Source organism: Dermacentor variabilis, chromosome 6 (assembly GCF_050947875.1).
Source record: "Dermacentor variabilis isolate Ectoservices chromosome 6, ASM5094787v1, whole genome shotgun sequence".
NCBI classification, from domain to species: Eukaryota; Metazoa; Arthropoda; class Arachnida; order Ixodida; family Ixodidae; genus Dermacentor; species Dermacentor variabilis.
This window is the reverse complement of record NC_134573.1, coordinates 12,481,985-12,498,466: the sequence shown is the minus strand read 5'-3', so window position 1 is coordinate 12,498,466 and position 16,482 is coordinate 12,481,985. Positions and strand designations below refer to the sequence as shown.

Genomic DNA, 16,482 nt, shown 5'->3' with positions numbered 1-16,482 from the left:
ACGAGTCGAAACATGCCCTAGAAATTGAAATGCACAGATTTCAGCACTCTGCGAGCCGCGCACATGAAGTTTGAGCCAATGTTGATACTGCTTAGCAAAGGTTGGGTTAGACCTGGCCCCCTTGAGTATGTGCATCCGCTACCGTGGGACCTGAACTTAAATTTAAGATAAGCAGTTACGATGAAGGAAACAGTAATTTTTTGGAGTGTCATATTTTGTTACCTTCGCATCAAGCACACTTTTGGGGTACACGAATACATATTGTAAACTTACAAAGAGCCAAGATAAGAAAGTGAGAATGTCACAACCTGCACTGTAGCCCAAGGAACGTGAAAAAAATATATATATGGAGTCAAAATATGTTAAACTGTAACAAAGAAATCAGCTCCAGAAACCGAGCAGAAAGGCAAAAATAAAAAAAAACACAGTTTTCAGAAAACGGCTCTCGAAGTTTCACTTTCTCTTCAGTTCTTTAAAAGGCACAACATTTCAGTCTTTGGGGTGTTTTGTGACGTGGGGCTTTTAGTACATGTGGCCTCTGGTCTGGTGTACTTTCATTCCCCCCTCCCCTCCTTTTTTTGTGTATGGCATGCTGCTGCCGCCGCTGCCGCTGCTGCTGCTCTACAAAGAACATGGTGCCTGGGTTTCAAACCAAGCGAGGCGAAGAACTCTGTGTGGGCATGAACATAGTTTCAGTGTTGTACCTGCAGGCTGCCTGATTGATAGCAGTCTCCAGTACAATCAGTGAGGCATTTTTTCTTTAGGTGGAATTGACCACGTTACTGAATGAAGTGAGTGTCAGCAGTCTTCCAAGTCATCTTCACTTGACAATGGCTGTGGAACTTAGGATCAGAGAGCCAGTGATAGATATGGAGCTGCTAAGTGCTTTCTAGAATTGTACTTTTGTATGATGCCTCGATCACTTCTGCAGCCAGGTGTCTGTGCCAGCCCAAGGGGCCTAGTGAACAGAGCTCATAATGAGGTTCTCTTTATGAAGGGGTGGTATGATAGATATCGTTACGGCCTATGTGACAATATGATAATAGACTGAACGTGCAATATGCTTGGTTGCAGGCCCGAGGTGCCAATGCCTGAAATGCGTAGCCACAGATACAAGGAGTCGACGCTCCATGTGCTTAGTTGCACAGTTCGAGGTGCCAGCACGCGAAATTCCTAGCCGCGCAGTCCGAGGTGCCCTGCGCGAAACGCCTAGTCTTGGGCTTGCAGCGTCGATACTCGATGCGCTTATTCGTGCAGTCCGAGGTGCCGACGCGCGAAGTGCCTAGACGCGGGCTCGAGGAGTCGACGCTCGATGCGCCTAGTGGCGCAGTCGGAGGCACGATGCCCAAAATGCTTCGGCAAGGGTCCAAAAAGTCCATGTGCAGTGTGCTTGATCGCAGAGTCAGAGACTCCTATGCGCGAAGTGTTAGCCACGGGTTCGAGGATTGCGTGTGCGATGTGCTTGGTTACGAATTCCAAAACACCAAGTGTTAGAAGGCTTAGCCGCATGTCTGAGGATTGCGCACACGAATCTTGGTCGCGAAGTCCGTGTCGCCGATGCTCGGAATGCTTAGCCACAGGTCTGAGACGTCCACAAACGTAGCGATCAGCCACACTAGTACAATGTCCATGTAGCGCCCATTTTGACATGTCGAGATTACGGCGAGTAGAGACGTCCAGACTCCTGAGGTGCAAGGAGCCAAGCAGATGATGCGAGCGCCAGACGAATGGCGAACTGCACTAGAGTCACGTGGAGGGCATAGCCAATCACAGACTCCGGCACGACCTTCAATCATTTGCTCCATGTGTACTTGTTCCTGTTTGGAAGAGATACCGTATTTACACGATTGTAAGTCGACCCCTTTTTTAAAATTTGAAAGTCTGAAGTTGGGGGGTCGACTTACAATCCAAACCAAAACATGGCCCCGCCAAAAAAAAAAGCGATACCAACGAGGGCTACAACGTAGTTACAACTTTATGTTTGCTCTATGGTCCTACCCGTATCTTTTCGCTACCCCGCGTTTGTTCGCTTTTCGGAAGGGTTTTTCAACATTTTTGAGAGTCTTACAGTGCATGCAACACTCATGGGGGGTGTCGATAGTTGATGGAAGCGCCGCTGTTCCCATTTGCGGCGGCACCCTTAGAACGGCGGCGTTTGCGGGGAGTATCGGTAGTTCATGGAAGAGCAGACACCGTTCGCGGGTTTCTCTTTCTCCGTTTAAAGGCATTGGCATTGGTTTGACCAACTTTTTGACGCGCTCCACTTGACTGCCGGCTACGTGCTACTTCTATGCTTCCCCAGTCGTCATGAGTGCTGCAGGCCCACTAATCTTTCGGCACTCGTTCACAGCAGCGTTCAAGAGGGCTGCCATCCTTTACGCCGAATAAACAAATCACTGCGCAGCGGGCCGCAATTTCGATGTTTCTAAACGGGTGGTGCGAGAGTGGCGACTGCAGCGAAGCGAAATTTTCACCCTGTGGCGGCAAGTGAGAAATTTCCCACGTGCCGAAGTCTGGACGCTTTCCGGAGCTGTAGGCTAAGCTTGCGGCAGCGTCGCTGAAATGCGTGATCGGTCCCTGCCAGTGAAGTGTGACGTGGTCATGAAAAAAGCCCGGACCTTCGCCTTAAGTTTAAGGTTCTGCTCCGCCGTGAGTACGAGTGGCTGGCGGCAGAAGACTGCGAAATTACGCCAACCGGACCTGTCGAAAGAGCCTCCCTGACGGCTGCGTGTGGTTGGGTGCATTTGGCGTGGGCTGCTGTTCTGCAAGATGTCCTGGTGCGGTCGTTTGCCAAATTTGAAATTTCGCTGGACCACGACGCGCTGTGGGACCGCAGCAACGATGACGATGGCAGCACTAGTGAAGATGAGTAGTTCAGTGACCGTCAGCTACTAATAAATTTTCGTTATCGAATGCGCCCTCGGTTTTTTTTTTCCCCCCCCCCCGGTCAAGCGATATGGGAGGGGGGGGGGGGGGGGGGTCGACTTACATTCGAGTCGACTTACAATCGTGTAAATACAGTAGCTGAAGCGGCAAATTTGAAGACGGAGAAATGCGCTTTCCATCGAGACGAAGATGGCGGCACTCGGCTGCGCTGTTCCGGAGATATCGTCACTTGAATAACGATGTCCTTTCTTGATTTCCACGAAATTTTCTGCAGCCTTGGCTGATAAAACAAATTTTTTAGAGCACTTCTACGTGGTTTACAGTGATATTTTGGAATCAGATAGAAAAAAATTTACAGAAACTCAAAATATTTTTTTTAAATCCATTTTTCGCAACGCAAAAGACGCGTCCCCCCTAACATACACTGGATACTGACTACTCGATTATCAGCAGCAAAGTGGCAAGCAGTTTGAAGAAAGTTGTTATGCCTTGGACAGGGACGCATGTACGGACAGCTGGCGAACATATCGCCAAACCATTTGGTGTGTGCACTTCTCGGGTACAAATTCAAAACTCTCCGCTTCCGATCAGTTCCCTTGTTCCCCGAGAATCCTCCTGTGAATCGATACTTAGAATCGACTTTCTACGAGAGTATAGCCCCATCATCGACCTCCGCCGACATTGCATTCCATTCTCTTCAAAGAAAGTGACAACACAAGATGCCTGCCGCCCCAGAGCTGTACTTCGAATTTCCCACGACAGCGTTACAATACCATCTCGTGCTAGTAGAATGATTCCGGTAATTTCTGAGGGCACATGCGAAGGCGAAGTACTCGCAGAGTGCAACGCCTCCCTTCTACTTACCCTCGGAATTATCTTGGCTAGGGAATCATTGACAGTAGGGATGGCCAAGCTGACGTATTGATCACCAACTTCACAAATGAACAGTGACACCTCTTCCGTGGACCTGCCATCGCTTACAGCCTTGGATGACGTCATTGAGTGTTTCGCTTGTTGAGAAAGCGGCAGCGATGAAGAATGCGTTACAAATATCGACATTAACAACGAGCTGCCGAAGGACAATAAGGAGGCACTGTGAGGACTGTTGTGTGAATTCAAGGACCACTTCGCTCGATTGTCTAAAGCCAATCAGATGCCAATCACGCAGCACAGGATGATTACTTACGATGATCCCCATCCTATTCACCAGCAGCTGTATCGTGTTCACAGAAAGAACGCAAAACAATTCAAGGACAAGTCAAGAAGATGATTGATGATGGTGTCATCCAACCTTCAAACTCCATGGTGGTCACTGGTTGTCCTGGTAAAGAAGAAGGACGGCACTCTCCACTTCTGTGTCAATTACAGAAAACTCAACGCCACAAGGAAAGGCATCTATCCAATGCCGCGCATAGATGACTCTCTCGACCGGCTACAGCGAGCGAAGCATTTTTCCTCTTTTGACTTGAAAAGTGGGCACTGGCTGATTGAGGTAGACGAGCGTGACCTGAAGAAAACAGGCTTTGTCACTCCAGATGGACTTTATGAGTTCCGAGTACTTCCATTCGGGTTGTGCTCTGCTCTGGCAACTTTCCAATGGATGTTGGATATTGTGCTAGCCGACCTAAAATGGCAAACCAGTCTCGTCTACCTGGATGATGTGGTCGTATTTTCAGGCAGCTTCTCCGGACATCTTAAGGAACTGTGACAAGTGCTCGAGGCAATCTGATCAGCCAACCTCACCTTAAAGCCTCAGAAATGTCACTTCGGTTATGAAGAACTGAAGTTCCTTGGGCATGTTGTGAGCACGGAAAGCGTCCATCCCAATCCCGAGAAAACTTCCGCTGTAGCTGCTTTCCCGACTACTACCGACAAGAAAAGCATTCAACGTTTTCTGTGACTGTACACATACTCGGTGCCATAAGCGAGGCAGACTTATCTACACGGCAGCGAGCAGATTGTGAATTGCGACCTATCACTGAACATAGGTCACACCGTACATCTGCCCCGACAACTTGCTCGTGGATTGTCTTCGTTTTGCCTGCGACAGGGAATGCTATACAAGAATTCTGCTGCCAGCAACAAAACCTATCTTTTGGTTGTACCAGCCGAGCTTCGTGACGAAATCCTGTTTGCCTGCCAAGATGGGCCTGCGTCTGGTCACTTGGGTTTCACTCGAAGCTTTGCTAGGGTACAGAAATCGTTCTACTGGCTGAAACTCGCCAGCTGTGTTAATACGTCGAAGCCTGCCCTGAATGCTAGCGCAGAAAGTCACCCAATGTGAAACCTGCGCAATTGCTTCAGCCTATCAAACCATCTCGAGGGGCCTTCAATCACGTCAGCATGGACCTCCTGGGCCCGTTCCGTTGTATACTTCCGGAAACAAGCAGATCATCATCGCCACAGATTAACCCGCTATGCTGAAACAAGGGCTCTCCCTAAAGGCACAGCTTCTGAGCTTGCACAGTTTTTCGTACGGAACATCACACTGCGTCATGGCACCCCAACCAGTGTCATCACAGATCGAGGGGCGGCGTTTACAGTAAGGCTGCTTGAAGTTTTTCAACTGAGTTACACTACGCACCGAAAGATGATTGCCTATCATCCGCAAGCAAATGGCTTGACCAAAAGGCTTAACAAAATGACAAAGAACATGCTGTCGATGTACATAGGTGTGCAGGATAAGACGTGGGCCGAGGTACTACTGTAGGTCACGTTTGTGTACAATACTGCTACGCAAGAGACCACAAGCTATACACCGTTTTCTCATGTTTACGGTCATGAAGTTCAGACGATGTTAGAAGCCATGATACCATGGGAAAATTCTGACAGTCTTGATGAATACACCGAGCGTTTCGTGCAGCGTGCCAAGGAAGCATGTCAACTGGCTCGCGTGAACATCAGGAAACAGCAGTGTATTGACATGCGACACTACAATTTCCAAGGCCGACTATCAAGCGCATCACCAAGTGTTAGTTTGGACCCCCGTTCGCCGTAAAGGCCTTTCGGAAAAACTTCTTAGTCCATACTTCGAGTGAGTGACCTCAATTACGAAGCTCATCCAGATGACACCCAGCCAGCACGACGCCAACAACCGTGGCCAGAGGTAGTGCAGATCGTGCGGTTAAAACCATATCGCACACCATAATAGTCATGGTTTTCGGACCACTGCCCATCAACGATTTGTTTAGCATCGAGTCGATGCTCTTCTGGGAGGAGGGGCAATGCCACGCGCTTGTGCCACAAGCTTGGGCCACTTGCTCCCAGACGAGGACGGGCTGGCTCACGAGCTCATGCTTTGGTCTTTTGTTGGTGCAGTGCTGCCCATTCTACGACTCGGACTTTAATGGCCTCTTTTAGAAGTCGCCTATCAATTAAACGTGACAATATATTTGTATTATGATTACACAGGTGTGCAGTTTATATTAGGAAGAGAATGCTGTGAGTAGCGTGGCTGGCGCGGACAATCAGTCTCATGCGGCACATTGCAAATGGAGCGAAGTGTGGCATGACTGCCTCGCTAATCGGGAGATCACGAGGCAGTATCTATAAATAATAAATATATCAATGATAAATAATCAAGTAAGCTCTGTTCATGTGTCTCGGGGCACATGACACGATTCTGTGAACCGCTTTAACTACCATAATGACTTTATTCTAACGCATCCTCGACTGTAATACGCACCCATTTTTCATAGTACAGTAAAACCTCGTTAAACCGCACCCGCTTAAACAGTAGTTTCGTTTTAAAAGTAGTAAAGTCAAATCCCCGAATCAGCGGCCATTGAACATAACGTGTTTTGTATCCGCATAAACCGTACCAGCTTATTGTGTACGCATCGGTTAAAACGTAGCGTTTCAACTTTTCGTCGTGCAAACACGGCGGTGCGTCGTCTCCATCGGGCGGCCCGGCAGAACAACGCGCCTCAGAGATCGGAACAACGGCCTCCAAGCGCCCTGTGCGTTTGCGCGTGAAGCCACACCAACATCAACATCATTTGCTCTTCTCAGTGTTTGCTGAGAAGAGGGGGCTGGCTGAAAAGCTGGCACGCAGCTGCAGTAAGTTCGAGGCCGCTGTCGTCGTGCTAGACCGCCACGGCATCAAATGAAAATAACACTTTTGTCGCGCGAAGTGAATAAATACTGCATGTTTTTTTCCCCTTTCATCGCACTCTCTCTGAGTTCCGTTTTCGACAGGTAAGTGGGCGATGTCATGCTATTTCGGTTAAACAGTACTCCCGTTTAGTACGCAGCTTTTTCGAGCTCCGGCCAACTACCGTTTAACGAGGTTTCACTGTAAAAAAAAAAAGGTCCTTTACAGTAACGCAGAACTCACTTTTTCATACAGAAATACAACGTTCTCTCATTTGGAAAAACGAAGATTTACTCCCAATGCACTAAAGTTCCAATGAATAAAAGAAGTTGCATTTATGCCCAAAAAGCAAAGCATCAATTGCAATAGCAAATTAGTAGACAGCTATTTGAAAAGTAAGGATAGTAGTTTTATTGGCCGTATCAACTTCAAAACATTTGCTTACTAACTAAATTAACAAGCATGGTGACCACGCCTGAACGCCGACATTCAGGCATGGTCAGTAATGCCATATTTACTTGTTTCTAACGTGCCCTCGATTGTGACGCACACCTGTTTGCCACAACCTAAAGAAAGAAAGTCATTTACAGTACCGCACACCTCATCCTTTATACAGGAATACAACTTTCTCTCATTTGGAAAACAAAGATTTACTCCCAATAGACTAAAGTTGCGATAAATAAAAAAAGTCGCAGTTTCGCCCAAAAGGCAAAGCATCAATTATGATAGCAAATTAGTAGATAGCTATACGAAAAGCAAGGATAGCAGCTTATCGGTCCTATAAATTTTTAAACATTCGCTTACTAACTAAATTAACAAGCGTGGTGTCATGCGCACACAAGCAAGCACGAACATGTGTCACGTAATGACCGTGGAAACTTTTTATCAAAATGTTGGAGCAGGATTGAGCGAACTGACCTTTGTGCGGCCTCTCGCCTCAACGCAAACTAAGCGACGAGAACACAGCGCAGTGCGCCTAGATGCATAGACTCTTGTCTCCACTGCAGATCGCTTGCAAGAGAAGGATCATGCAGCTGGACCGTACGTAACAGCCGCCGGTGTAGAACGCCTCTCCTGTTTGTGTCAGTCCTGCACGCAAGTTTCGGGAACTCCGAACGCTCGTGATGCGGCCCGATTTCCATCCGCCTCCGCACACGTGATGAACGCGGCATGGCTTTGCAGTCGGCACTTCTATGCTGATAGAGCAAACACACAAAACAGGAAGACTGGGAAGACAAACGGTGCACTAACCTAAGCCAAAGGAGGCATTGCCTAAGCACACATACTACAGCACATGGAGGAAGCCACGGCAGCTAGGCTCGAAGTGCGTACGACGCGGCCACTTTGAAATGCTGCCGTCTAATGCACACGCAATTTTTGGACCCGTTCTATCGGGAAAAATATTTCGCATTAGATTCAAGTAAATAAGGACTTGTTTTTTCCAAGGACAGTAAGGTAGTGGAACAAATTGAGAAATGACATTTTGCATCTACCTACCTAAATGTTAGCTTAGCGTATCCATATCCCGCATTGAGATTGTATTGACCCATCCTGATAAAATGCCTTCGTGTGTGTTCATGTGTCTTAGGGCACGTGACATGGCACTTGCTTAGCTAGTAAGCAGACGTTTACTGTAATTTATACTGCTCATAAATCTAGCAGTACTATGTGTAATAAGCTAATAATTCGCTATCGCTATTGATGCTTCACCTTTGGGAAAAAAAATATGACATTTTTCAGCTATTTTGGATCTAACGTTTTTTCAAATAGCGTGTTTTCATAAAATCTTTTAGGCAATACGTACCAATGACGTTCAGCTGTGTACTATGGAGAAAATATTTCCCAAGTTCTCACCTGATGGTGTCTCCCTCGGTGAGGTGCAGGAGCACGTCGTATGCCCGAAACTCCGGCTCATTTGGACAGCGCAACCCGCGCAGGGAGAGGTCGTAGTAGAAGTGCTTGAGCGTCTGCAGACACTTGACCAGGTTCTCATTATTGATCTTGGGGTCAAAGGCTGACATGTCCTCCTCGCAGAGGGCAGCAGCGCAGTGTATGTGGAAGCGCGCACACTGCTCCACCAGAGCCACGCACACTTCGTCGCACAGGTGCTGCTGCGTGATGTCCTGCACAAGAGTGGCACTCTTTTCTGTTGAGGTGGCTTCACCACAGCTGACCCTCGCGTGAAGATAAGCAAGCTAAAGATGAACCCACGACAATCGCCCAATGATTCGCTATCACAATCAACATCAGCTCTAAACATCGCACCTATCTACACAGCTAGTGACATATATAAATAGTTGTTTTCCCACACAAAATTGAACATTGAAATTCATTCATTGAAATTCAGTCATTGCCTGAATTCCTGCATGCTCTAGCACAGTATAGCAATGTAAAACCAGTAGGGGTGTACGAATACTCAAATATTATGGAATCAAATCGAATAGTGAAAATTTTAATCATTCGATTTACAAATCGAATATCTACTATTAAATTTTTCGAATATTCGGTGTAGAGACCCGCACAGTGGCTCATGTCGAGTGCGCCGCAGAGCCATGCCGAGTGAGCCGCAGTGCCCCTCGTGCTTGTTGCCACCCAAGCGTGTGTTTCACTTCGTTTTCAAAGCAAAAGGAGAGCTGGGCACACTGTGGACAGGCTGCCCCGACTGATGCGGCAGCAGTCCCTCCTGGACGTCGGCCCAATGCTGGGATCGCACACACAGCACTCGAATGCCACAAACTCGCAGAATGGTGCCACAATGCAAGGTTTGTCCAGCGTGACAAGAGTGATCAAAATGATAATGTTACATGCGGACAGAGAGAACCACAATAAAAGCAGTGCACATTTCGTAAGAGTGCGAAGCCAATAAGCCACAGGCACACAGATCGCGTTGGATAATGCAGTGATGAACCTCACGCTGCTTCAACCAGCGTTTTTAGATCTCTTTCAGTTTGAAAGCCCCGGCGCGCGGAGTGTCGCCTTTCTCTTTCCTGCCGCGCGGTGGCGCTCGCCACAGTGTTTGCCCGACCGGCCCGGTCCATCCCTATCGTCGCCGCCGCTGCAGCCGCCTTGTCAAAGTAGCAAGCAGTGGTTTTTTTCATGTGTGCATGTTTACGCTGTGTGGTACAGTCGTGAATTTCACACGAATATTCCGACTGCTTAGTCTGTACACACCTATAAAGACCGGTCTTCGTGGAAGTGTGGAGGGCGCACCGAGTGCTGTGCTTGTAGGTGTTCAAGACACACTGAAGAAATCGAGAGAAGCACACCGCTGTAAGCAAGCACAGCTGCATGACCTGATTGAATCCAGAATTCTTGAGTTAACCTCTGAACCTAATGACTTGCCCCAGCACAGTGGCAGTGACCACATTTACTCCAAGGGAGAAGTAGATGAAAGCACCTCCTACTACTTTTCGGGCTATGTGGTGCATAAACTCAGCAAGAGTACATGCCTTTCCTGCATAGAGGATATCAGCTCTCCAGTGCCAGTTGTTGGCAGTCACTCACACCTCACGGTGTACAGGAGCTTCAAGCAAGGCTGCCTAAAGCACCTTACCAAAAAGATGTTAGAGTTTACAAATATTGTAAACAGAGCAGTTTTAATTTCATTGAAAGAAGGCCCACTTTCCGCGGATATGTTTTGGGAGGTGTTGGACGAGTAGGAATTGAAAAACCTTGCGCGGCTTGGATGTGCAGAGCATATGGCCTCTTTTACATGCCAGGTGTTGAATTTTGTCATAGTTACACGCAAGCACTTCTACACGAGAGATGTGAATCGCCGGCTGGAAAGCAGAGAAAAAGTCACCATTGCAAATAAAAAAGCTCGTCTTCTGTAGGCATTCCTTCCGTGTTTCGCACCAGGTGTGTCTGCATTCAGTGTTTGTTTGTGTGCACTTAAATAAATGCTCAAACTGAATGTGAAAAACCCTGCTCTCTGTGCTGTGCTCCGTACGTCGGTAACAGAGCGCGGAATTTCGTGACTGTTCTAGAAACAGAACGGAACATGGCTATTTTAAATCGTCTTTTATGGTTCGTGAACTATTCACAAGAACTATTGATAGCGTTACGCCAACAGGCACTAAACTATCCAGGATAAACATCGCAAATACGATGCGATAGATAAAGCGCGAAGCAAGTAAACGATCGCAGTTTTTCGCGATCTTGCTTCAGCCTGCTCTTTATCTCACCCTTACTGCTCAGGCCAAACAGTTATTTAACCATGAGACTGAATTCAGTTTCTACGTGACAACTAAAAAAAGGCCAACAAATTTGAATTCTGCGCATCTGGCGCCACAGAGTTGGCTGCCGCAGCCGCTGACAAGCGCGAGCTCTCCGGGCCGACAGTGACCGCAGCGCCGCATGGTGAGTGGAAACGGAAGGGGGCCACTTTCTCGTGCGCGGCTCGTTGGGAGCTTGCAAACTGAAAGAGATCTAAAAACGTTGGCTTCAACACTGATACACCTAACCTGCACGCATGACCTCTGGACCAATCATGATGAGTGCAAACAAAGTAGAACCTCGTTCATACGTTTTGGAAAGAAATTACAGAAGAAACATACTAAAACGAACAATCGAAAGTATCATATTTACTCGAATCTAACACGCACTTGAAGGAAAAAACCAGTCAAAAAACACAAAGGACAAGAGGAGAGGTTCACACCACAACGACTGGACTATCAACTGAGCTTTATTAGAATCGGTGTAGTCCCAGCAAGGCCAGCAGAGCATGCGCAACTGCATCATCCCTAATCACAGAGCATGAAAAGACAAGAATCGCTTCTATCGTGACCGACCTAGAAATGCAAATTCTTTTTCAAGTGCACCGAGCTTGTACTAATGTAGTCGTCACCTAATAAACTGATGTAGTATGCTTCCAGGATTTCTCGCTCTTCTTTGCCCTTCCCCCTACCAAGAATCGTCACACTGCTGAACAAAGGGTAACAACTACATTCGCTGCAATGGCGAGGCAAGTTTGCACCATTATCTGACCCCAGGGAGGAGTGGTGCTCACGCAGGCGGTCATTAATACCTCGACCGGTTTGGCCTATGTAAAATCTTTCGCACGTGAGAGGGAACTTATAGACAACCCCTGCAGCACATGCCGTAAAACGATTGTCATGCTGCGTTGTGCAAACGTGGTTCCTTGCCCTGCCTCGAGAAATAGGGGCAAGGGCAAAGAAGGTATGGGCAAGGGCAAAGAAAAGCGAGAAATCCTGGAAACATACTACATCAGTTTATTAGGTGACGACTGCGTTAGTACAACCTCGGTGCGCTTACTTGAAAAAGAATTTGCATTTCTAGGTCACTCACGATAGAAGTGATTCTTGTCTTTTCATGCTCTGTGATTAGCGATGATGCAGTTGCGCATGCTCTGCTGGCCTTGCTGGGACTACACCAATTCTAATAAAGCTCAGTTGATAGTCCAGTCGACCTCTCCTCTTGTCCTTTGTTTTTTGACTGGTTTTTTCCCTTCAAGTATGTACCAACTGGCCCAGATTTCAACCCTTCTGCTAACACGCACATTTTTTCCGATAAAAGGGGTCAAAAAATTGCGTGCGCGTTAGAATCGAGTACGACCCTAAATTTGCGTTGCCATATCACCATCGGCATTTTAACATAGCCACCTCGTACGCACTTCAAGTCTAGCTGCTATAGCTTTCTCCATGTGCTGTAGTACGCATGCTCGACAATGCTTCCTTTGGCTTAGGTTAGTGCACTGTCTGTCTTCCCATTTTCTGCATTTGTTCTATCAGCATGGAAGTGCCAACTGCAAACACATGCCGAATTCATCACGATGCCACAATTAAAAGGAAAGCAATCACGTGTGGGGAGACGGACGGAAATCGGGCCGCATCACAAGTGTTCGGAGTTCCCGAAACTTGCGTGTGGGACTGGCGCAAACAGGAGAGGCGTTCTGCACCGGCGGCTGCTATGTACGGCGCAGCTATACGGCCCTTATCTTGAAAGCGATCTGCGATGAACACAACAGTCTGCGCATCAAGGCGCACCACGCTGTGTTCTCATTGCTTAGTTTGCATCAAAGCGAGGGGCCGCTATTAGATCCTGCCGTTGAGTGCAGGAGTGGGCCGACGTTGAGGAGGATTTTGAGAACTGAAGGTTTATTTACAATACTTACAGTAATTAGACAAAGTAATGAACAGTCATAAAGTCATCGACGGCCGGCAGCAAATCGGACGCTGCGGCCCGTGGCAAGAAGAATGAATAAGAAACTCTTCTCCCTGTCTCTCGCTTTCAACCCCTTCGGTCTCTCGGGGTCACATTATTTTCGGCCAATCATCAAGCCAGCTCATGCGTCGTCATTTTCCTCCAATGGTAGGCACCCGTGTAAGTGCCGTTACATTTGGATAATGGGGATGCTCCAAGGGCTCCATTGTCCAATGGTTGACTTGCCTCTAGCGTCGCCTCCTCGCCAGGAAGCTCTCAGCTGGAGGAGACAGATTGTTCTCAAACTACCTTGCAGAGCTGCAAAACAGCTTTGCTTGGTACCAAAATCAACTACCTGGAACCGTGCCAGCCCCTCGTAGCACTTTCGGGATGAGTAAAGCAGGGGGAGGGACAATAGCTCGACATGCAGCGCATGAGGTGGGGGTCGCCAACTCATCTGACGGGTCCGGTAAGATGGTAGACGCACCCCGGCGCACCATAACTGGAATGCAACGGCGATTGGATGTGGTCTGGGAACTTGAGTGATGCCAGGAAAAGGGTCCGTATCCAATACCACACAAAGGTCAGGTCTCTCGCTTCTGCTACCACACTTCCTCACTCCAGCGTTTAGTTTCCATGGTCATTGAGTGAGACGTGTTCATGTTTACTTATGCGCACTTGACACCCTGCTTTTTAATTTAGTTAGTAAGCAAATGTATAAAAGTTTATACTGCTGATAAAACTACTACCATTGGTTTTTGTATAGCTGTCTACTAATTTGCTATCATAATCAATGCTTCGCCTTTCGGCCGAAACTGCGACTTTTACTTATTGCAACTTTAGTGCATTGGGAGTAAATCTTTTGTTTGTTCCAAATGAGAGAAAGTTGTATTTCAGTATGAAAGAATGAGGCGCGCGGTACTGTAAACGACATTTGTCTGTTTAGTTCATGGCAAAAAGGAGCGCGTTACAATCAAGGGCACGTTAGAATCAAGTAAACACGGCAACTAAAAAAGTTGACAGACTCAATTGTAGTTGGCACCTATGTAAGGTTAAGCGTGCCACAAATTGTTCTGGCACGAGAGGCTGACGCGCATCGAGCTGGTGGGGTTCGGGCAGACCAAGGTGAGTTTTGTTTTCCTATTGCACAATGTTTTAAAATGGCGACAGAAAACCACAACAAAATTGAGCTGGCAGATGACCCAGAATGCTGCCGGAGCGAAACGTGATATGTCATGCTCACATTACAGTGCCTGCAGCAAGAAACGGCAGCATGTTTGAGTTATAGCCAACTAAACCCATGCAGTACACTTCCGATACTACATCCCACGTGGTGGAGAATAGATAGGTGAGGGTACTTATTGCATTAGGGTTGGCAGCGATAGCTGTGAATGCGGCGCACGACGACCCGTGAGGAGACTTACTCGCATCGGGATAAGAAACCGAGTGCATGCTGGCGTTTTCACGTGGAACAGGCGGGCGAGTATTGCAGTACAGCTGCCCTGGCAGGTGGCTACTATTCTCAATCACGTGTGTGCCCAGCACCTTTTTATGGCTTACATTTCTTGCGAACAGAGCCTCAATAATCGAGAAATCGAGGTAAATATAGGACATGATTAGAGACTCCCCCGGGACATTCAAGCACTTGCCCGATGACGAAAGCACTCCTCATTTAAATTCTGTCATCAGTACTCAACTACTTGTTACAAAAAAAAAAAAAATTCTCGTATTGAATTATAAGATAAAATAAAATGTTACTTGTCCAGTTTCATTTGATGTTTAGAAAAAAGAACTAATTGAAATTACCGTTGACAACGACGCAGGCGGTCGAAAGGTTTCGTTGGCTCTCGACTCTGCGCCGCCCACGCTTTCGTGTTTCAGTACTTTCCTGATCACGTAATGCTGCGCTGGATTTTCTGGCTCGCAAAAGTCGCACAAACTGCAAGTAGCAGAGAATTCAACTTCCATGTGATGTCGCGGGGTGGCTGAACAGTCTACACCACTTGACCAAAAAGCAGCTGTAGCAGCAAATCCGCCGCTTTATCTTAGCTCAGTGCCGCCATCTGTCGGGCGCAGTTTCACTCCCCGACAGCAGTAAAGGGCAGTGATGGCATATGCAACGTCACCAATCCCCCGGTTGGGTGGCAGGAGATTTGAATTTCGAAAAAGGTATTCGGACCACTCGGATACAATTTTCTGTTAAGCTAAGTCATTTCTTGGCACGAAATAAGCGTTGCAAGGTTTCTAGAAAGGCATTTAAACAGTCCACATTGACTTAGTATTTGCCTTTACTGTACCTTTTAAAATGTACATCGCTACTGATTGCAGCATGCCGCTTGGCTGAATTTTCAGCCCCTCCTGACCATTTTACGCAAGTTGCCCTAATGACGCGAGTATGGCGAGGTATCCGATTGGCTGCCCAGGGCGTGTCATCGATCATTCCTCCAACTTTATGGTGAACAAATGCTGTTCCTAATAGTTGGAATATTACTCAATTTGTTTCTATAAAAAGCAAGTAACAGAAAGAGAATGCACAAGGACAATTTTTCACTACACTTCAGCACTTCTGGCACAAAACAAGTGTCGTCTGCTAGTGTTACAATGTGCTCCATGTTGACAAGAGCTCCACGGTCAGTGTTGATCTCGATCCTTACTTTCGCAAGCACCATGGTTCGCCCTTGTTAGGTCATGGGCCACAAGCATAGCGACACAAGCTCAATGTCAAGCTGTGACATTGCGCTCCTCTGCAAGGCAGCAGACGAGCGGAGTGGCTGCAGTGCATCGGACTGTCGGTATCCGATCAGTACCAGGATTTGCGCGTTTTCGGCCGTCACTTTACGGCAGAGGATTACTACCACAATAGTGTTTCCCGTGTCCAGTATTAAGGTAAACTCGAGCACACATGGTCTGGGCCTGGCTGTCTGACCATGCCGTTTTACAGGATGGGTAGAGGGGCAAGCATGAATGGTCTGCACAGTGCAGCCACTTGGTGGCAAGAGCTCAACCCAACACAGTAGCTGTAACAACATGTATTCTACTTGGCTTTGCAAAATAACCTGAAAGAAATGTGGAAGTGTTTAAAAACAAAGAATAAGTTGGCATCCTGAGCTTAAAAAACGGTAGTGTACTTCTAACTGATGACTTAGATAAAGCTTCTTGCTTCAATCTTTGTTTCCAGTTTTCTTTCACTACTCCCTGTCATAACGAATTACCACGTATTCCCGACAATGTGTTCGAACCTATGCCGGAACTCGTCATGACACACGGTGGTATGCTTAAGTCACATGGCAATATAAATGCTTCTTCTGTAAGTGGTCCTGATGGTATACCTTCTTATGCGT

At 47.3% G+C, this 16,482-nt stretch overlaps 1 protein-coding gene across 2 annotated transcripts in view; it reads right to left on the bottom strand.

The window, feature by feature from the left end:
• Nucleotides 1-16,482, bottom strand: part of LOC142584628 (germinal-center associated nuclear protein-like) — a 559,187-nt gene that overhangs the window by 438,848 nt on the left and 103,857 nt on the right. For both annotated transcript variants that reach the window (XM_075694780.1, XM_075694781.1), the window contains exon 9: nucleotides 8,834-9,102. In XM_075694780.1, coding sequence (XP_075550895.1) covers nucleotides 8,834-9,102 — 269 coding nt within the window. The remainder of the gene's footprint in view (nucleotides 1-8,833; nucleotides 9,103-16,482) is intronic.